Source organism: Phymastichus coffea, unplaced genomic scaffold (assembly GCF_024137745.1).
Source record: "Phymastichus coffea isolate CEN01 unplaced genomic scaffold, Cenicafe_Pcof_1.1 PCOF00016, whole genome shotgun sequence".
In the NCBI taxonomy this organism is placed as follows: domain Eukaryota; kingdom Metazoa; phylum Arthropoda; class Insecta; order Hymenoptera; family Eulophidae; genus Phymastichus; species Phymastichus coffea.
Genome location: NW_026706827.1, coordinates 93,361 through 116,671, shown reverse-complemented (window position 1 = coordinate 116,671; position 23,311 = coordinate 93,361). Strand labels below are relative to the sequence as shown.

General features: G+C 34.7%; 3 protein-coding genes and 1 long non-coding RNA gene across 4 annotated transcripts; 2 read left to right on the top strand and 2 right to left on the bottom strand.

Annotated features, from left to right (window-relative positions):
• Nucleotides 1–7,024: 7,024 nt before the first annotated feature.
• Nucleotides 7,025–8,940, bottom strand: LOC131675164 (uncharacterized). Its single transcript, XM_058954036.1, has 4 exons — nt 8,477–8,940; nt 8,075–8,351; nt 7,906–8,001; nt 7,025–7,835 (listed from the first exon to the last, which is right to left on the bottom strand). Exons 1-4 carry the CDS (start codon nt 8,666–8,668, stop codon nt 7,768–7,770), a joined length of 633 nt encoding a protein of 210 aa, XP_058810019.1. The 5' UTR covers nt 8,669–8,940; the 3' UTR covers nt 7,025–7,767.
• An 864-nt stretch (nt 8,941–9,804) lies between these two features.
• LOC131675167 (uncharacterized) lies at nt 9,805–10,567 on the bottom strand. The gene is made up of 3 exons (XR_009303009.1): nt 10,422–10,567; nt 10,048–10,351; nt 9,805–9,972 (listed from the first exon to the last, which is right to left on the bottom strand). It is a non-coding gene; the product is annotated as an uncharacterized LOC131675167 (long non-coding RNA).
• Nucleotides 10,568–11,839: 1,272 nt separating this feature from the next.
• On the top strand, nt 11,840–14,879 carry LOC131675142 (WD40 repeat-containing protein SMU1). Its single transcript, XM_058954004.1, has 7 exons — nt 11,840–12,010; nt 12,106–12,172; nt 12,237–12,380; nt 12,471–12,585; nt 12,679–13,423; nt 13,510–13,846; nt 13,910–14,879. The coding sequence occupies exons 1-7, from the start codon at nt 11,985–11,987 to the stop codon at nt 14,006–14,008; spliced, it is 1,533 nt and encodes a 510-aa protein (XP_058809987.1). The 5' UTR covers nt 11,840–11,984; the 3' UTR covers nt 14,009–14,879.
• A 942-nt stretch (nt 14,880–15,821) lies between these two features.
• On the top strand, nt 15,822–22,375 carry LOC131675141 (DDB1- and CUL4-associated factor 5). Its single transcript, XM_058954003.1, has 8 exons — nt 15,822–17,295; nt 18,122–18,302; nt 18,565–18,840; nt 18,938–19,155; nt 19,240–19,457; nt 19,538–19,802; nt 19,871–20,298; nt 20,621–22,375. Exons 1-8 carry the CDS (start codon nt 16,917–16,919, stop codon nt 21,275–21,277), a joined length of 2,622 nt encoding a protein of 873 aa, XP_058809986.1. The 5' UTR covers nt 15,822–16,916; the 3' UTR covers nt 21,278–22,375.
• The last annotated feature ends 936 nt before the right edge of the window (nt 22,376–23,311 follow it).

Below are 23,311 nucleotides of genomic sequence, written 5' to 3'. Positions count from 1 at the left end.
CAAGAGGGTGCCGAGCCTCGTGCCTGGAGAGGGGAGGAAAATGAAAAACTCCCGGAGGCGAGAAAAAAAAAATAATAACGTCGATATTATTATACGTGTGGGCGCGTCTCTCTCGCGCAAACTCATTTCCCGAAGAACGCCGGCCGGTCACACATAAAAATACATATAGACGTATAACGCGCGAAAAAAGCCATCGGACTGGGCGTAGAGGGTGTGACCGTGCATCATTCGACACGCCAGCAACGTGGGCGATCGTACAACTATTGCGTGGCTTTCCTTTGTTTTTCCCAGACCGAATTCGCGGTCGGGTTGTTTCGGTGCTTTGTTCTTCGGATTCCTATGGCCATATAAAGCTAGATTTATGAACACTAGTTCCGATAATCGTCCAATGCGCTTTTCTGTGCTTCGCGGGCGGACGGGCGAGAACTTGAGATATCGCTGTAATTATATGCGCGGTAAGAATGTTTGGATTTCCAATAAACTTTTGATTTTATGACCGTTCAGCTGCTTGTTCACGCTTTGAAACGTCCTAATTCCTAAAACTTTTATACTACGCGTGATTTTACCGACAGTTCAGATTCACACGTTTACGCATTCCAAGCTATAATCATTATGGTTTTCACATGTGTGTGTGTATTAAATATTATAATGTTTTGTTACTTCAATCATACGAGATCGCAGGGCCTTTGTTAGATAAAATTATTAATCACAATTGAAGCCATGGAAAATATTTGCATGAAAAAGCTGCAAGCTTTACTTATGAAATGAATACCCGCGGGCAGAAATTTGTGCGGCAGCTTTATTAATAGAAAACAATCGCGCGTGCAGGACACGAGGGTGAAGCAGTTCTAATTCTTCCGTACGTACTTGTGATAGCCTGTACGGATACGGCTCTCGACTCGAGGACCTGCACCGACGCCAATATTCTTAATGCAAATATTTGGAGGATTTCGCTCCCGCGTGTGTACTTATTACGAAGAAAAGCCCGGCACAGCCTGGCGATCGAAGAATTAATGATTTGTTAATGGCGGCTATTATGCTCGCCGCGATACTTGGCGTGGATTCACGAGGGCCAAGCTCGCCCGAGGCTCGAAGGTTTCACCAAGAATAACTGTTCGATCAAAAACCAATATTGTCTGATTGGAAAACAAATCGGAATTGGCCGTTTGTTTTTCCTTCTTCTTTTTATTTTTTATTTTTTTTTTCAAATTGACCATTTGTCGGCGCAATAAACAGGTGAGTAAAGTATGCATTGCCTATGTCAGTCGTGCAATATTTCACAAATTCCTCTTGTACGTTTAATTAACGGGCTCAGCTCATAAGTTATTCTAACCGGATACTTTTTAAGGACCGTTAACAAGCCGCAACGCATATTTAAGGAGCAATCTGCCTGCACGAGTCTGACTCCAAAACAGCCGTTTGTCATACAGTCTCTAATGTTTTTTTTTTTTTTTTTTTGGAAAAGCGACACGCCTAACAGTCGACACTTCCGTTGAGGGATGGACAGATAGCGCCGGCAATTATACGTGCACCCTTTTGCCGAAAGCCGCCCAGCGTGTGGAATCTGCATTCGTTTCATAAATCAGTAACGTGCCTAAAGCCGAGTTTCCCCTGTAATTACTAGCGCCACCCGTGAAACGATAGCGAGCGCGTACGCGTTCGCCGAAAATGGAGAAATAATGAGGGTGCTGGGGCGACACTTTTTGGGGCGGAGATCGCTTCTCGACGTTTGCAAACAAACGTTCCCGTGCGCTGTCGGGTGGAGCCGTCGCGCCACTGCGGTGCGTCCGAAAGTGTGACCGAGCGACACTCGGTCCGCCGCAAACATTGCGAGTTGCCACGGCTTTTTCACGCGGAGTTGCGCTAGCTGCAGTTTTCCAGTCGTTTATTCCTGGCTTTTGATGTTGCCATCGATACGATTGAAGAAAACAAAGAATTGCAATGGAAAACGTTTTAATAATACGCTCCGAGATTGAGTGTGTTGGCGCTATTGTGTAGAGGGTCAATTATTTCATTATTATACGATCAATCTTCGTCGCCTCTGTGTAAAGGTCAAGTTAGATTAATTAAGGCTTGGCGTATTAATGCTCGTCTCTCTCGATATAATGTTGATTAACGATCGAACTTGCGTCTCTTTGTGTTGCAGCATTTTTCATAAATTAGTATGCAACGCTTAGCTCAATGGGGCACCTTGGGTTATTGTAATTTATTGTCAAAAAATGTAAACGCCTGCAATACACAAAATACCACTTGCATCTTTTTGCGTTGAAAATATTTACGAGAAGTTGCGCAAAGAATTTTCAATTTTTTTAACGACACAATGTTTTTGTTAACTGTGCGTTTGTAGAACGCAAATGAAGATAGAACAATGTAATGGCGCGATCGAAGATAACAAGTGCTGAAATGAATTTTGCGAAGATGAAGATCAGAGAGAAAGGAAGAACTGGAAAAGAAAGTAGTGCAGGGCTTATAAAACGTCGAAGCAGTGGCCGGTAGATTTGGAGGCTGTGCAGATAGCCAGGCAAAAAGGATACAGCTCCACCTATGTAACTTTAAAACCGTTGAAAAATCGCCGGTGCGTCACTTGCCGACTGAAATTACCGGTTGCGCATTCGCTGCGGCCGCATAGACGTTCACGAAAAGCGCGTCTCAGCATCAGCAGCGGCGATCACGCGATCATTCAAATTGACCGCGTGTGGGGGTGCGATTGCCGGGTAATTCGATAATTACGTTATTTCGGCAATGGCCTCCCCCTCCTGCCTCTTGCCTCCCTAAACACCACCTTTCCGCCTGCGCACACGCAGATTCCGATGTCCGCGCGCGCACCCGAAACGGAGACAGTCGAATTCTTACATCGCGCGGGAGAGGATGCGAAGAGAAAAGGGCAAGCCAATAAAACGGATATGCACTTTCGGCCACGGCGAGGAGGTGCACCTCTCTCTCCCTCTCTCTCTCTTTCTCTCGCTGCAAGACTTAATTAAACAGATTACAATTATACTCTGATGCGCAGATCCAGACTGATACGGAAGTACGTTGTTATTGCGCAAGCACTTTCAAAACTGCTCCTTTTCTTCTGTACTTTTCTCATGTTATCATTCTCGACAATCGAACTGTTCAAGTGCATCGTTATGATTTTTATTATTCAATTCTAACACTTGCCAATGGAAGCAAATACTTCTAACATTTTTTTAATACATACACGAGGTAAAAATCTTAGCCAAATTTTTATGAAAAATACCGAAGAGTATTAAAAAAATGTTCCAAATATGTTTTTAAACAAAAAACATATTATAGCAAAAAATCACAAACAATATACTTTTAAAAGACCGAAAGAAGAATATAACTCTTGATTGAACTAATATTTAACGTATTTCATTAGTGACAGAAAACAGTCATAAAAGTTTTGAAATGATTCATGCCGAACCTTACCCATATAGTTTTCTGCGATGGTTTAAAATGTGCAATATTCACATTTTAATGTAAAAGGTTAGCCACGTCTGTAATATGAGCTGAAAGAAAAACACCCAACTATCTGACTCTCCGTGCTCCTGTACTGCATTAGATTGGAAAGCTTGGAAAGCTACGAGCATTCGGTTAAAAAGTAATGTAATAATAGCATTGATATAAAATGCAAGAATATGAAATGGTCACATGATTGCAGACTCTAATTATATTGTAGAAATTTCTGTACTTTAACGCAGGCTATTAAGAATTTAATTCTATAATTTAGAAAAGCAATTTAGTCGATAACGTAAGTCGGCGATAATCTGTCAATCGTGTGGGATATCGTTTGGCGTTCAACAAGAGTCTTGACAAAATTGCTACTCGAGAAAAACAAAAGTAGCACTTCAACGAAAGTAGGATGTTGAGGAATCGAGGTACGTAAAAAAGTGTATCGGTGACAAGGCATCGAAAGAAGGTTTCCACAGCGGCGCGTTATCTCGCGTTAATCGAAAAACCAACGGAAGAAAGTGTATACTAGGAAAAAAAGTTGGGTGTCGAGTGCATCCTAGCTGCATATAACAAAGAGGGGAATAGGAAAAAAGTGGCAACGAAAAGAAAAGAAACGGAGCGGTGGAGTAGAAAGGAGGCCTTGTCGGGCTCTGGTGTTTTGGGGGAGCAGTGCTGAAGTCGGCTCGTGGGGTTAAAAAGGTAGAGGGAGGCGAGAGCACGCGCCACGGGCCGCACGCTTATACACCTATAGGAAGGAGCGCGCGCACCTGGGGCCAGTTGGCCAGCGTGCCCAATATACACAGACTCACACGCGCGCGCGCGCACTCACACGTGCGTTATAACGACATACGTACTACGCACACCAGGCCGCCAAAGACCAATTATTAACAAATTATAACAGCGAAGTTGGGGAGAAAACCCAAGTGCGACCGGCTCCCGGAAATCCGGAAACAATGAATCTGCGGACTCGCGTGCTTAACTATCTGTGCTCATCTCTAGCGGCGTTACACCTACCTAATGCCAAATTTCTTTCTCCACGAGGAACAAGAGTTAGTTTTATTTAGGTGATTTTGTCAGTAAACGCAAATTTTATGCAGTGCTTATTGATGTTTTTAACTCACTTGGCTTGAGTGTTATCCCCAGTTGTTAATATTGAAAACGTCGATGAATAAATAATATATCTGTCGGTTTGACGAATGCAAAGTTTTCCGCATGAAAAAAAAAACAAGCAACACATTTTTTTTCTTGCCTTTGACCAATGCAGTCGATATAATCTCATATTGTACTGATTGTGAGAAGACTGCTTGCCTATTTTAAATAAGAAGCTCCAAAAGATCGATATAGGCTACAAAGAATTTTTTGCTTGCTTTACTTTCATCGGAGAAAGTATTAGTCTATTTTAATCGATAATTCGATTGTTTTTCAATCTACTTGTTCAATAAGATATGCAGTGCAGTCTCGTTTTAAATTTATATCAATTTATAGCAGCTATAAGATCTTGAAGAAAAATAATTCGAGGCATTAAAAATAACGAACTAAATGCTTGTTGAAATAAAAGCAAATTGATCGCTGCGAAGACCTCTTGATACGAGGAAGAGCGAAGCAGGAGAAAATTAATGAAGCGGATGTCCTCGATCGTGCTTATACTTATCCTTGAGCGAAAGTTAAGCCAGTCGCAATTCCTTCCTAAGACTTGGGCTTCCTCGGAAAGCCTTTCATCGTTGAGTTTCCGCATTTAGCTTAAAAGTGTCTTTTCGCTTATGCATATCGTTGATGCTTTACTGATCACTGTTTACATACATATTCATCCGGTCAAGTTTTTCTGTTTTTTTCTTTTTTTTTTCAATAAGAAATTCAAACAAGTAACACTGTGTATATACCATATATAGACAATCGCTTGACCGCAAACTGAACATTAGGAGAGTAATTTTTTAAATAATATAGTTTACGACTTTCTAGCTTCTTCATTTTGTTTCAACTTTCTTGCAACCTGTCCAGTTTTATTACACTGATGTTTGTCAGCTTGAGCTATATTCGTTGCATACATGTACATGAGGTACGGGATCAGCGATCGGAGAAAGCAATGAAATACATTTTTCTTTATCGACATAAAACATGTATTCTTCTGCCCTTTCTGATGGTCTTCCGAACTTTAGAACAATCTAACAAGATTTATTTTATCTGTTACCATTTTTCATACAACATCAGTGCATTAGCTCTATACATATAAATATAAATTACGGTTAAGTATAAAAAAAATATAGAATAAATGGATTTTTATTTTGTAGTTCCTTATTTTGAATAAAATCTCAATGCATTTTTTTTTCACGAAGGCAAACAAAATCTGCGTAGTATTATGTGAAGTTCGCAAGTCTTATTTGAAACGCAAGTAATTACGCATGCCCGCCCTTTTTTTTTTTTGTTCATCGCTCGCGTCGCACCCACGCGTCGTGGTAATTGGCCCTCGAGCAAATAACAAGCAATCGTCGAGCTCTCTTGGCAAATATTATAATGACGGGGCCTCGCTCACTCGAATCTATGAGACGAAGAGAGGGGTAGGAGGAGGAGGTTAGCAGTCAGTTAAACGGTTTATCAGCGATCTTTTCCGATTTTCGGAGCACCAAAATCAGCGCCTTGCTTGCTCCGACATACATGTATTTTGACGCACCGCTCTTCTCTTCTGCCCCTATAAGGGTATACATTACGCAGCTCCATCTTCACCTTCGCCTCTTCCTTCCTCCCACCTACTTTTTTCTGATTTTATTTTTCTTTTTCTTTGCGCTTTTTTACATCCGGGGATTATACTGAGAAAAATAATCAAAAAAATAAATATCGAGGGTCGCGCCGATCCAGTAATAACTTAATTGAGTGCCGCCTCTATGGATTTATTAAGTATGTGAAACAAAAGGCTAATTGGTAGCCTGGTTACTGATTATATTCTTGAAATCTTCAAACAAGTAGGTCAACTTGTTCGAGTTTGCGCCTTATTTATTTATTTGATTGACACATTGAGCACAGTATCCTATTTTTTCAATTCAAAAAACATTTGTGAATTTATGTACTAATATCATACTTTTAACATTTAATTTTCTACAATATTTAAAGAAAAATAAATGAAAAATATGATCCTCATATGGGTTATACAGCCCTTAACGCGTTAACAGCAGTTCATCTAAATATTTTGCTATGTTATATGACAGTTCAATCTACAGCAATACAAAGAAATTATATGAAATTGTATCTCATTTAGAGATTTGTTATGAATTTTAAAAAGTTTTGAACGGTTTTATTCATTGACACTGTTAATTTTTTTTAGGCAAAATTTTATTTACAATCTGTCTTACATATTAAGACAGTAAGTAAATGTTATTACTGTTAAATTTGTAATGGAAAAAGAATCTTTGATAATATTGAAATATTGAATTCTTTACATTTTACTTTCAACGTCGTGGATGTTACAAACATGTAAAACAAATTTATTATCATGTACATTAGAATACTATTTATTTATTTTTTTAAGGAATGTGTATTTAAGAATCACAGATATTTGAAAAATGTATAGTCCAAAAGATTCAATTTTTATATGTCCGATAAAATACTTATGTACGTTTTTTTAAACACTCATAATCTTACCATTTTATTTAAAAATATAGTAGATCTATATTCATAATTTATTTATTACTATGTTTTTTATGTATACAGCATTTTTTATTTTTTCAACAGTTGACGACATGAGCGTATTTTTCTACTTTTTAAAATTTGCTAGATTATTTAATGCTAATCGATGAATTTTTAATGTACAGAAATAGTCTAAACATTTTTTGAATATTCTTCATCAATGATGAAATATTTTTTATGATTCACATTAACTTTTTTAATTAGAAGCAAGTGATTATAAAATGCAATCGATATATGAGAGTACAGACGTGAACAAGTAAAGAAATTAATGATGCTGTTTACAATAAATAATTTAAAAATATTTAAAAATATTTGTTTTGAATTCACGAAAGAATAAATTAGAATACAAATAACTATCATTATAATATATTATAATTTTAAAATAGAGAAACAGTACCAAGCATTGGAAAACAAAGCCTTTTTAACGTATTGAATACGTATTACATATCTTCTTTCAATTAAAAAATTCCAACATACTTTCTTTATACCTATTGTTCTTATAAAGAAATATTTTGAAATATAATCTTGTATTTCTGAAATATAATCTAATGTTGTATTTTCAGTCTTATCCATTGAGGTTTATCCTCTGACTTGTCATGTGGATATATAAAAATGTAATATAAATTTTATATAATCCTAAATTACATTTTTACAGTGGTTCTGACATTGTGTAAGGCGATATTGTAGTGGATGATTTTCTGAAACTGGAAAATGGAAAAACCTCCTATACATATAAAATTTCTTTAATTTTAATATAAACATATTTAATCTTACCATCACTTGAATCTAATACAGATATTTCTTGCCATTCATCACTTCCATCACAGCAATCGCATATACCATCATTAACTTTATAAGATGAAATACTTGCTGAAATAATATAGCAAAATAGAGATTTACAATTTTAATTGGAAAAACTATTTATTTTCAATAAAAAACAAACCTGGAAACTTATGTATTGTTTTTTCACAATAGAATATTCCATTATTGCAAGCATTAGTTCCTGGTTCATCACTACCATCTAATACACAATCGCAGTAGTCATCATTGACTCTAATAAAATCAATTTCTTCCTTGGTACTAAAACAAGTGAATTTTCCTTCAGAATTAGGAGAATATTTAATAATATCTTTATCGTGAGTTCCTCGTAGAGATATTGCATGGCCTTCAGGATCTTTGATAATTTTGGAATGTTGAGGTTCAGTCCATTTTGATAGAACCTGTTCAGTTATGATATAATTTAATTCAATTTTCATAAATTTGTATTAAATTTTCAGTCACTACAATAATATATTTGTACAAATATCATAAAAATTATTTTATCAATATTTAAAAAATATTTTACCTTTTTAATAGATACATGCTGCAAATGCTTGCTAAGTCTAGTATTAGAATTAGGAGATTCGTTAACAAATCCTAAAATGCTCATGTTACCGATTTGTAAGAAAACAAATATAATTGCAGCAATTGATAGTAGATATTTCCATCTTTTCCAAAATATTTTGTTCAGCCATGAATTTATATTTGTCACAAACATACTTCTTCATTCGTATGAATTATATTTTTTTATAATTAACACAACTAAATCAATGAATATGATACAAAATTTGAAATAATTTTAGTTTTTAACAATACACTTAGGTACAGCACATGAGAAGGCGAGACGGCAATAGGCAATTACGAACGAACAACGATTTCATTGTAGAGAGTAGAGATGACAATTTATCTCTGTTTCAATGGCAATGTTTCAATTAGGGCGGTATTTTCATGAGGAAAAATGCATGAATGGTATATAGGATGTTATCCAACGTGAATTGAATCGCGACCCCCCCCAGTTAGGTTGGTATGAGAATTCCGTCGTTGCATCGGAACGAAAAAACCGCGGGAATATTCAAAAATGAAAATTCGTTTTAAGATACGATAAAAAGCTAAAATGTTACTAATTTGTTTTTAGGTTTAAAATTAATTGTTTGCGAACAATGAATTTAGATGCATGATTATTTGTGTACACCCAACGTGAATTGAATCGCGACCCCCCTAGTTAGGTTGGTAGAGTGCTACTTTCAGTCCGTAACGGTGGTTTTCAGATCGGCCATAGTATAACGCTCTTTCTTAAATTATATAATTAAAACCTAAAATCAAATAATCATGCATCTAAATTCATTGTTTGCAAACAATTAATTTTAAACCTAAAAACAAATTAGTAACGTTTTAGCTTTTTATCGTATCTTAAAACGAATTTTCATTTTTGAATATTCCCGCGGTTTTTTCGTTCCGATGCAACGACGGAATTCTCATACCAACTTAACTGGGGGGGTCGCGATTCAATTCACGTTGGGTGTACCTATGTGACCGGGGCCTAATGCTCAGGACGTATACGCGCGAATTATGAAATGTTGGCGGGAAAATTAAAAAATTAATGAATATCTCGATAAATAACCAATATTTTTATGCAGTAACTAATTTTTCACCTCTCTTGAAGCCAAATGACAAAAAAGAATTGTCATTATCAGTGTACAAGTTATGCTATTTTTACGGTTGGTGGCATGAAAAATTAGATAGTGCATAAAAATATTGATTATTTATCGAGATATCGCTGTTGAAAGATTCCATAAAACAAGCATTATTGATTAATTCTTTTTTTTATGAATTAGAAGGATGCTGTTTAAGTTATTAGCATATTTAAAGGATGCAGTTATAGATAATTCGACTGGTATTTTTTTTAATTTTGATAGTCTGCTGGCTGAGGTAATGGAGTGTCCACATGGGATCCTTCTTTCTTCCCGATCCCGAGGAGTCCGAGGACGTCGCCGTCCGAGTTTTTGTATGTCCACGCCATCTCTATAATTTCGAGTTCATAGATTAAGATGCGTATGTGGGGTATGTGGCAATCTCGTGGTCCACCTGCATTCTTACTAGATAGTGTCGGCCATTTCCAAGCGGCAGAAAACTCGCTCTTTGAATTAATATATAAAGCCCGCAATCCGCATAGCGGCCGGACCATTCCGAGGAGGCAGGTATTATCGGCCGCCGAGCCTCACTGACGAGTTCAGCCGGTAACACCGGGTCGAAACGCTTCTGCCTTACCAACCACGTTCTTCTACCTTACGAGTGTGAACGGCTAGCTCGCTCTCGTGCAACTTTTTTCTCAATCTCTCGTTCCACGTTACCACTGTCCACGACAATTGGGAACGACCATTCGATATGTATCGAAACAATTCTCGACAATAATATGTCTGTTAAAATACGAATAGCCAAATAACGTATATCGCATTCATTATGAAACTTACCACTGAGCTCGAAGATTATAGAGATGGCGTGTACATATAAAATCTCGAACGGGAATAACTCCGGGCCAGGAAGGAAGAGAGATCCCATGTGGACACTCCCTAAGGTGACTAATATCGCCGTGATTTTCTGTGCGACTCGAGATACGATTAGTCGTGATTGGCTGCGTCTACAATATCTAACAAAAACCACTACGACCTCACACATAATGGTATGTCGTTCGATAAAAATGATCCCTAAAATGTAGTGCTGCCAATAATTCACGCTGCCCGAACCAGCATTACCGCCAGGGCTGGGTTTTCGATTGAAAAATCTCTTCGAAGGTCCCCAACCCCTAAAAAATTTTCACTATTTTCTGCGGTTCAGTCCGAGTTATAGTGACCTAATACATTAAAATTCACACATATATATGTATACTGAGCAAACGACATTGATTAAAAAGAAAATTATTGAACTAGTAATTCGGCATGAATCGACGTCATTTGGGGGATAATTTTTAGGGACCCTGAAAAAAAATTTTCCAGTGATAATGTGACACTGAGCCCGAACTATGCGATCTGAGAAGTTCAAAATTCAAATTATTTTCGGGGATTGAGCCTGCATGACATTAAATGAATTATTTTTGGCAAATTACGGAGTTACAATTCGTCCAAATAAGCCCTTAACCTTACCTCATTTTGTATCACTGACGATTATCCGTCAAAAATAATTCCGATTTTGAACTTCGCGGGCTGCGAATTAATATTCAGACAAAGTTTACGTTACGAATGATATTTTGAACGACATACTGTTACTCTGTTACCTATATGTGTATCGGTATATTCGCTCGTTCGATATATTGTAGACACAACCATCACAGGATGCGGAATCCCTTAACCCTTTTCCTTTCCAACCCCAGAGCCGTCCCCGATCGAGTTTTTGTATGAGTACGCCATCTCTATAATTTTAAGTTCATAGATTAAGGTGCGTATCTCGCACTCATTATGAAACTTACCACTGAGTTTGAAGTTATAGAGATGGCGCGTGTGCATATAAAATCTCAGACGGGACAGCGGACAGCCCCGGGGTCAGGAAGTTACGTTAACTTTGTCCGAATATTAATACGCAACCCGCGAAGTTCAAAATTCGAATTACTTTTGACGATTAACCAAATAAAATCAGGTCAAGGACTTATTTTGGCAAATTGTACCTTCGTAACTTGCCAAAAACAATCCATTTGATTCAATTGATGCTCAATCCCCAAAAATAATTTAGATTTTGAACTTTACACTCTTCGGAGATTGGCATGCCGCATAGAGCGGAGCCGGCAACGTAAATTGTTGGCAACACTACATTTTCGGAGTCGCTTTCATCGAATGACACCGTTATGTATTTGGTTTGATTGGTCGTGAATCCGTGATTGGACGAATGACGACCGGCCGGTACAACGGTACAAATACAAGCAATATAACCTAAAAATTAATGAAATAAATTGTGTATGTTAATCAACAACTGTTTTAAGGAGTCGAATTTTATTTCATCTAATTATTTATTTATAATAATCACAAAGAGTAAACTTTTAAATAATGTCTATAGAAATTGAATCAGCCGAGTAAGTTTACACAATTGTTTATTTTAACAATCTTTGAATCTATTTATTGATTGATAAGCTATTAATTACATCTGAATAAATTATATCTTTCACAGTGTTATACGGCTTATTCAACAATACCTAAAAGAATCAAATCTTGTAAAAACATTGCAAACTTTACAGGTAATGTTGTAAATATATAACTCAAGATATTCAAAATAATATCTAAACAAAAGTATTACTTTAGGAGGAAACTGGTGTTTCGTTGAATACAGTGGACAGTGTAGATGGCTTTGTAGCTGATATAAACAATGGTCATTGGGACACAGTACTTAAAGCTATACAGTCTTTGAAGCTTCCAGATAAAAAACTTATTGATCTGTACGAGCAAGTAAGAAAGAAAATATTTTTATAATCTAATCTATTGAGATTTGTGAAAATAAAGTAATGGAAGATTGTCATGGGATCTTATGTTATTTAGGTAGTCATGGAGTTAATTGAATTGAGAGAACTTGGAGCAGCTAGAAGTTTACTGAGACAAACTGAACCTATGGTAATGATGAAACAACAAGAACCAGAGAGATATATCCATTTAGGTAAATGAATTTATTTTTAACAATTTAAATTGTCATTCATTATTTTTATCTCAATATAAAGTTATTTTAATCTATTATTTTACATTCTTTTAGAAAATTTGCTTGCAAGGTCATACTTTGATCCTCGAGAAGCTTATCCAGATGGTAGTACTAAAGAAAAAAGAAGAGCTTATATTGCTACATCTTTAGCAGGAGAAGTATCAGTTGTTCCATCAAGTAGATTGTTAGCCCTTTTAGGACAAGCATTGAAATGGCAACAGCACCAAGGACTTTTACCTCCTGGCACAACTATTGATTTATTCCGTGGTAAAGCTGCAGTAAGAGATCAAGAAGATGAAAAGTATCCTACACAACTATCTAAACAAATAAAATTTGGTACAAAATCTCATGTTGAGTGCGCACGATTTTCTCCCGATGGCCAGTATTTAGTTACGGGATCAGTTGATGGTATGATAGAAGTATGGAACTTCACTACTGGTAAAATCAGAAAAGATTTGAAATATCAAGCACAAGATAATTTTATGATGATGGAAGCAGCAATGTTAGCTTTAGCCTTCAGTAGAGATAGTGAAATGTTAGCTGGTGGAGCTCAAGATGGCAAAATAAAAATTTGGAAAGTTCAGAGTGGTCAAACATTAAGAAAATTTGAAAAAGCTCACACCAAAGGTGTTACATGCTTACAGTTTAGTAGAGATAACAGTCAAATTCTTTCAGCCTCATTTGATGCAACAATCAGGATTCATGGGCTAAAATCAGGCAAAACATTGAAAGAGTTTAGAGGACATACTTCATATGTTAATGAAGTTATATTCTCTTCGGATGCACACAATATTATTAGGTATTTTTAATAGAATTATGTATTTTTTTATTAGATTGTTAAATATGAAACTACAATACTTAATTTTTTTAAATATTTTTTGGTAGTGGCTCTTCAGATGGAACTGTTAAAGTTTGGAGTTTGAAGACAACTGAATGTATTGGAACCTATAAGTCATTAGGAGCTGCCGATTTAACTGTAAATAGTGTACATTCGTTACCAAAAAACCCGGAACATTTTGTAGTTTGTAATCGTTCAAACACAGTTGTAATTATGAATATGCAAGGACAAATAGTGAGATCATTTTCAAGCGGTAAGCGTGAAGGGGGTGACTTTGTTTGTGCAGTTGTTTCACCCAAAGGAGAGTATATTTATTGTGTTGGTGAAGATTTTGTACTGTATTGTTTCTCTACTACATCTGGAAAACTCGAGAGAACTTTAAACGTATGTAAACTTAATATTTAATTATATTTATCCAACAAACTTACTAATTTGTATTATTTTTAGATTCACGAAAAAGATGTTATTGGATTAGCACATCATCCCCATCAAAACTTACTGTGTTCTTACAGTGAAGACGGTTTAGTAAAGCTATGGAAACCTTGAATTTTTCATATAAGGATGGCGTACCAATTATTCATTTTCAATCTATCTGTCATTACAAAACAGAGCCATTTTAAAACTGTTATGACTTGTTGCATGTCTTAAAATACTATAGTATTGCAATTATTATGAAATCTATATGCAATAACTGACACTGTATAATGATAATTTTATACGATCAAGTTGACTATAATTTAATAGGTTTTGTATTGAACGAAATTTAGTTTGATGGCTTTGCAATGCAGAATCTGCGTATGTATTTTAATACTCAATGTACGTAATTTTTTACTAATTATTGTCGTGCTGAAAACTTATCAGTTCTAATAATTATCAAAAGAGGTATATAGTATCCAGTACTGTATTTAAGTATATATGTATGTACATTATATATTTTTGCGTATATATATATATATATATATATATATATCAAATTTATCTATATTTGATTTGGTTCAGACAGTGGGGTTAAAGTGCTTTTGACAGAATTTTGTGAAATTAAAATGAAATGTGCATTCTTTTCAACCATAATTCGTTCCTATTTTGAATAAAAATTAACTTCGATTTGTTAGTATAACTTGAACCACTTATAAGAATGTAATGATATCGATTTTTGTAACAATTCTGTCTTCGCTTCAATTTTTTCAAAAGTTGGTTTTGAACTTTTTTGGAATGCTGCGGTGATTTCATTGCTTAATAAATTGTTAGTAAACAGAAAACTTTAAATATCTGGAACTTTATTTCGAAAATGTATTCAAATGATTTCTAGAACAAAATGTTTTAGGCAATACAAGTGACCACTCTCTAAATTATATTATTAGTAACTAGGAATAGGCAATGTATTTCATATTTATATGATATGTAGTTAAATTTAGTGGTGTTCACATAAAAAGTTTGATTATGATATTTATATTTTGTACTCGAGAATAAACATTATTTTAGTCAATAAATTGACTTTATTGTGAAATAATAAATAGAAATTAGCTAACTTTATTTACAATTCTGATTTATTTGCTGTTCAAATAAATGTGAACAAAAATATTTATTGACTTCTTAGAAGAATATTTATTTCACTATTTTACTTATTTGTAACGAAATATGTTTTTAAAATAATATTTGCATTCATAGATAGATTTTTAATTACGTAAAGGCGATTAATAAATTGTTTGACAATGAAAATCATAATATTAAAAATTATGAAATCTATACACGTGCCTTACTTTTCTTATTTTTAGAATCTTTTCTTAGCTGAAAACGAAGTTGATTCATAGTAGAAGTGTTATATTAGTCAGACGAAAAGAATATTTTTTTCAATCTTATTTTATTTTATTTTTCAACAAGTAATTTATATTTACAAATATTAGTTCTACTATAAAATCAGCTTTTTACATTGTATTAAAATAAATTGGTAGAAAACAGATGCAGGTGGTCGTATTCGTCATAAACCAGTCTAAATTAAAAAAAGATTAATACCCAGAGAGGAACTATAATGAGAAAAGTAAAATATGTATAGAAATTCGGTGAACCATTCGGTTAACCAAATAGGCCATTGACATAGAGCACACGTCATAGCTATAACATCAGAAAAAAAACGGACTCGCGGCGTTATCTGTAGTTAATGCTTTTAAACGCGCTAGATAGAAATAGCGCGAGTCGGAGTCGACGCAGTGAAGTCGCCCCGTACGGCACATGTGCCACTCGTAGTGTTGATATGCGTCCGCACATGTTTAAAGGGACATCGCACACGAAAGAGGCGATTTAAAGAGGTAACTGCTGTGAGAGTTTGGTGACGAGGTTTTTCCCCCACTTTATCATCATCGACAGCGCAAGCAAGCCGGTTTTATTTGTTTCTTACATCGTCATCGCATTGAGTCTCTCCTTCTCTCTTTCTCTCCTTCTTTCTCTCTCTCTCTCTCTCTCTCTCTCTACTGGGACAATCGGTCACATTAATCTGATCGTGCAACTGGCTTACCCCAAACAACCGAGCGTGAAAAATAATCGAGCATGTATGCAACCTACGTGGAGGAAGTGTATTGAAGAGAAGCGCTCGATCCTTGACAAACAACCAAGCTACTCCGCTTAAAATATTGTTCAAAACGAGTTACGAGCAGTTTGACCTGTGGCAATTGCATAAACTAAACATATCTGTCTCAATATCTATCCTATAACGGATTCGCGGCGGTGGTGTGTGTGAAAGTTTACGAATTCTATCGGGTGATGAGAAAAAATTTCTCCTTGTTTTCTAAATATGGAAAATTTATGAAACATTTCAGTGAGAGGAGTAACAATTTGTATTGGTGAGATTAGAAAATAATTGAATTTAAGTGTGCAGCGCGGTAGTGGCGATTGTAGTTCCGTGCTCAGCATTCCAATTCCTTGAGTTTATAATCCACAAATTTCTTGTAATATGCGGGGCGCGGTGGGAGACAAGGGATCATAAAAATAAACAAAGACGGGAGAGAGAAAGAGAGAGAGCAAAAGTGTCGCAGTACCTAGCAGCACGAGCAGCAGCAAGCAGTTTTATACGAAACTAAGTTAGACAGAGAGAGAGGGAGAGAGAAAAAGAGAGAGTGAGTGAGTGAGTGAGTGAATGAGTGAGTGAGAGAGAGAGAGAGAGAGAGAGAGAGAGTAATAGAGAGAAAAAGAGTCAGTGAGACACATACACAGCAGACAGAGACAAAGAGGAGAGCGAGTGGTTAGTACAGGTTTGAGTTTGAACGATGGCGAAATGGGTCTAAAGGCAAGATAATACAAGGGTCAGCAATTAGCACAAAGATCTCGAGAGCGACGGGGGGTTGAAGAAGAGAAAGCTGTTTTTCTGGAAAGAACGACAAACTAAATACACAGATCCCAGCTCTATCAGTCGTGGCAGTTCTCCAGGCGAGACAACAGTTAGAGCTGTTTTTGGCAATAAATGGGAGATAGGAGTAGTCGCAGGAGGAAGGCGATAACGACAACGACGACGAGTCCGCTTGTGACAGTAGGTCGCGGCCGATCCTGTTGCCGTCGCTGCGGAAGGAAGAAGCGCAAACTCAACATGAATACCAATAAACACAACGACCATGACCAGCAGCTCGAGATGGCCAGTTCCAGTGTCAAGCTCCAGACCAATCCCTGCAATCCAATCAACTACATTATTAATAGGCAAACCGACAGCAAAGTCAACTATTGTCATAAACTCATTGATGCTAGGTTTTTTAATGCTCAGAACCTCTTCCGAAAGGACCTGTATGCCCACTATGGATGCATCAATGCTATTGAATTTTCCAAGGAGGGTGATCTGCTGGTTTCAGGTTAGACAATGTTTTTATTTAATGTACAAGCCTTTAGCCATAATTTTTATTCAGATTAATTCTCAAAAAAAATTGAATAAATAAAAACTAAAAAAATAATCATTCATTACAATTTATTTTTTGCATTATACATTCTTGTATTTAACTTGAATATTAATATTATTACTACATGCTCCCATCTTGTTTTGTCAGTGATAGTATATAATAAGACACTGGCTAATCTTACTTGATTTGTTCTTGTGTGCAAAAATAACAAATAATTTGATATATCTTTTAATTAGATAAATGTTGCTTTTATTAATATATCTATCATATTATTTGAGAAAAGCTGGGTAGGAATCAATTCATGAGCTTCCAGAGTATTGATTTTAATTAAAGGGACTGAACTGATATCATTCTCTATTGACATTTAAATATATTCAGGTTTATCATCTAGGTCATGTTATTTAAGAGCTTACATGTATTTTCATGTTTGTCGTGTTTCATGATCATAAAATGTACAAATACGTTTAAAAGAAAGTTTATGTAATAATCTGTTTTGTGATTCCTATTTTTTTACAAATTTTCTTGATCTGACAGCTTAATAAAAGCAATTTGACACAACATGTTTTTAATTTTAAAATATACATAACTGAAAAATAAACTCTTCAGTTAAGTATTAATTTGAACTTAACCACTTAATTTTTTTATCTAATTAATATTAATATAATAGACATAGGAGTTATCCAAATTAAGTCTATAATCATTTTTAGCATATCAAAATGCCAATATAAGATATTCAAATATTGTATCCATTCTTAAAATAATAATCTTATGTTGGAAATAGGTGGAGATGATAAAAGAGTACTTTTGTGGAAAACAGCAAAAGCTATTCGGAATCATGGTAAACCAGTTGTTATGAAAGCCCAACATATGAGTAACATTTTTTGTTTGGGTTACAATTGCTGCAATTCTAAAATATTTTCTGCTGGAAATGATGACCAAGTTATTGTACATGACCTAGTAACGTAAGTAAAAAGTTTTTATTTCTTCTGAAATGATAATTTATGACTTTTTGTGAAGAATATTTAAAAAGAAAGCTTATTTAAATAAATGATATTTCACATTCATTAATTTATTCATTAATTTTTTGTTTTAAATAAGTTCAATAATTAATAAATTGATATCTCTTGCATTATTTACAAGACATTAATAAGATAGAACTTAAAGTTAAGAATATTAAGTAAGTGATGTTATAGACATATTAAATTATATTATTATTTTTTACAGTACTGATGTCCTTAATTTTTTTCGACATGAAAAACCTGTATATGGTTTATCGCCTCATCCACATAACGAAAATGTCTTTTCAAGTGCCTGTGATGATGGGCGTGTTCTTATCTATGATATTAGAGGAACTGCTAGTTCTGCAGAATCATTTTTGTGTATTGCACAACATAAGAGTCCATTTCATGCAGTGCAGTTTAATCCTGCTGACCCAAAAATGTTGGCAACAGCAAATGCAAAAGAAGGAGTTAGCATGTGGGATGTTAGAAAACCACTTAAGTAAGTTTTTGAATCTATCTGTTCTACGATATGTTCTACAAAATTGTTTACAAATGTTCATTTAAAGTGTATTATAAAATTAATGTTACCTAAACAGACCTATTATAAAATATGGACCAGCACAAAGCTGTATGAATGTTAAATTCAGTGACGATGGGGCTACATTATTAGCATTGCGTAGACGATTACCACCTGTACTGTATACTGTAAATAAGCCAAATCATTTATGTCAATTTGACCACCCTGGGTACTATAATAGTTGTACTATGAAATCATGTTGTTTTGCTGGAACCAATAGTGAATATATATTATCCGGTATGAAATTGATTGATCTGAAATTTCTTATATTATAAAATAATAAATTCAATTTTCAATTAAATTATTAATCTGTTTTTATAGGCTCTGATGACTTTAATCTATATATGTGGAAAATACCTACTGACAAAAGTGTGAATTGGGTTGATTCTGCACATATGGTTCTCCGTGGTCACAGATCTATCGTCAACCAAGTACGTTACAATTCAGCCAGTTGTATTCTGGCATCTTCAGGAGTAGAAAAAATTATCAAACTGTGGTCTCCTTTTCAAATCAGTCAAAACTGTCAAGGAGGTTTAAAGGTAAATATTTTTAAGCCAATAGTATTTTTTAATATTTTCTTAATTATTTGAATATTTACGCATCAATACAATATTTTTAGCGAGAGGACGACAGAGAAGAAAAGCAACGCCGAGTATATACCCATGATGAATACATTGGTCTAGTTTTACAGAGCAATCAGTTTATGACTCACGATTATAGTCATCAATCTACTGATGAAGATCAGAGAATGATGGCATTTTTTGATTCTTTAGTTCAAAGAGAAATTCAAAATTGGAGTTCAGAAGAAGTGGCAACTCCACAAAGTCCAAGTGAACCTGAAAATTACAACGCATCCGACCGCTCAGAACCGTCAGATTCAGATGGTAAAGTTTTTTTTTAATTTTGAGAAGTTTTTATTTGTCCAAGCTAAAGTCTACATTTGCTTTTTCAGATTCTACAGCATCAGATCATCAGATAATGCGTTGTTTTCTTGGGTCTGTCAACTCGCACACAACAACCAACGTGCCTGAACGTCCACTTGAATCACCAAATCGTATAACTCGCCTTATTGCAAATCGCCGTGAAAAACTCGTGCGTCTCGCGACTCTTGGAAATGGCACGCATCCCAAGAATAATTGTACGACATTAAATACCTCTGCTGCGACCAACTCAAATGCTCCAGAGGCCGGTTCGGTTAGTGAACCTGAAAACAATTACACGTTGCGCAGTGGCAGATGCAGGTCGAGTAAAACTGCTCTTAGATCTAAGGGAACCAAAAGGAAACATAGTTGTCTGTCGAAGAGAAACAGAGCCAGAAGAAAACAGAATAACGCCAAGGATGACAGTGATTCTGAACCTGAAGAACAGCCATCACAAAATGTAAGATTTAGAACAAATCATTATTAATCAAAAATAATTATATAATATTTTTAAAAAGTTTACAATATAGAGAGTGTATAGCATTCCTATACACATTTACAATTCTAACTTAGTACGTTCAGTGGCATACTGCCAGGTTTTATTGAATTAACTGTTATTTATCATGTGTTTGCGAACATTTGACATTAGTAACAAGGGTAATGCTGCTTCTGTTTTAATGACACATTTGTTAAAATTGTTTGGATACATTATATTTAAAAGAAAGGCTGTAAACGTGATTTTGCAACTAATATCATTGACTGTATAATTTTTGTTATTATAGCACGTAGTCGATGCACAGCCTAGCACCAGTACTGGTGTCATATCATCTCGTCGTTCTCGCTATGCATCAACACCTCTAGTCGTGGAAGTGCGACAAAGACGTTCGCGCTCTAGCAGCAACAGCAGTAACAGCTCTGAGGATACGCATACCAAAACTACAATAAATGGCGACGTAAATAAACGCCGTTCCGTTAAAACAGACTCCGACAGCTCCTCCAAAGAAGTGCAGAAGAGGAAGATCACCCGCAAAACAAAGACTTCGTCGATGGTGGTCCACTCTCGACGCGAGCTGCGCGTCAAGAGTAAACGTCAAAAGGTAAACGCAGAGGAGAGCAGCAATCACAATAATAATCGCAACTCTAGCAAAGAGTCTATTCACAACGGCACTTCTGAAGATTCATTGGTGACACCTTCAAAGAACACTAGATGCCCTATGAACTCGGACAGTGGTATTGCCTCGGGTATGTCTGCAGACAAAAGTAATGTGTCCACAGCGGAAAAGTCCAATTCAAGAGGACGAACTGCAAGTCCAGACCGCGAGAGAACAACTAAGAATTGCGAGTGGTTCAAGAAGAAGGTGGACGTCGCGAGGCGCGGTTATAGGAAACGAACGATGTTACCTTCGCCCTCGAGCAGCAGCGATTCATCTGATGATTAAACTTGCAGAGCAATCGAATAGTGCGAAACGAATGTGCGTGTATATAATGAATCTGTGATTCCTCAAGCTACATATATTTTTATATAATAACGTGGAATATTATTTCTGTGAGTATCGCGTATTCTTGGCGATTTTTTCTTTATTATTTGTCCGATATTTATTTAGGAATTCACGAGCAATTAACAATTGTCGAATGAAAATGAAAACTAAATTCTATTCAATTGTCAAAAATATTAGTCAGTTACTTTGATTGCTTATTACTACTTATTCGGATGATAAAGATGATAACGACTTTTTGATTGATGGTGATTAACATTGGATATAGCAGAAAACATTTTGAAATTAATTCAATAAATTCATTTAAAATTATTCACTGATATTCTCTTAATGCAAGAAAAAATTGGTAATATACGTTACAATTATAAATCTTTCTTCAAGTTCACGTTAAAAAATGGACAATCGGAATTGTCATATAAGCGTTAACATTTTTTTTTCCTTTTCGAATTTGGTGACTATATTGTTGAAATAAAAAATTTAATTGAGATTTTCAAATATGAATCATGCTAAAAAAGAGGAGCAGTAACTTTCAAAATAAAAAAGTGTAGATATATAAATACTATTTGTACATGAATAATGCACATGTACATGGACCTTAAAGTGCGTGTACTGTTGATAATTTAGTATAAGTTTTACGTGAAAGTAAAGTACAAGTAAGCAGTAATCTTGCTTTACTTTATACAATGAATTATTATAAATATTCATGAATGAGTTATTAATTTTAAGTAACGATGCTACATCTTAGAGTGAGTTTTCCCAATTTTACTTCACTTTTACCCTTTTACCGTTGATTTTAGTTAACATAAGATATAATTATTATTTAGGTTAAAAAAGACAATGGTAACACAAAATATTTCTGTATCATTTTTTATGTAAGTCTTATGGTTTATTATTAAATATAGTCAGTTTTAAAAATAACTAAAATTGTTGCTATTTCATATACTATTCTGATTATAGTGCTAAAACTAACACTAGATAGCTGATCGATTATATTTATTAATACTAATTGTTTCAATAGAAACTGGTTTTCAGGTCTGTATTTGTATGGACTCAAAACGACTTTTTTCAGTAACAATCATTATTATTACACTTGAAAAAGTTATTTATTCAATATTATAACATCGCATTAAAGTGTTACTAAGAAAGGAAACGTCGACACGTAATGAAACAAAAAAAAAATTACTATTTGTAAGTGATTCAGATTTGAAATAATTTTTAGATGCATATGCTTTCAAATTGAAAGTTTTTAATTAAAAACAATTACTTTTAAAAACTTTTTAATTCAATGAAAATTGTCAATATGCATCCGACGTGTTAACGTTTTATATTGTATTAAATAATATTTATATATTTATCGAACAATATATCGTGATACTTTACCAAGTTATAATATATAAATTAAAATGTTTGGCTCTACCGATAATTAATTGAAACTTTCTCTGGAAGATTTTTTTAATACTTACAAAATCTACATAGCCAATGAATTCTGTATCTATCCAAACATTAAAGTATAAAGAGTGAGGTCATCAGAGATGCATCCTACAACTCGAGCGAATCAGTAAACGCTCATTAGCTAGTCTGAATGTATCACTTTCGGCCGATTTATTTTAGCTGTACGTTCTTGTAAGACGTGAGTTAATTAAAAGCCGTGAAAATGAGTGTGAGTTTGTACAATCATTTCCTGCAACCGCGGAAATATATTTTTTTTTATAACAAAAGTATAATGATGAAGACTTGCTTACGGAGAGTCTCTATTATTTAGTCAGATGCTATGTAAATGATTCACTATTATATGAAGATTTATGTCGACTAACAAAGCTAGTAATATTATGGAATAACAGTAAAAAGGTTTAGGTGTTATTTAAAGTGCATTTTTAATTAGACATTCTAAATAAAATAATTACTGGAAAATCAGTTGAAAACTTTATAAAATTTATTTTCAAATATACAATATGTACTTAATCGTAGGACTTTTAC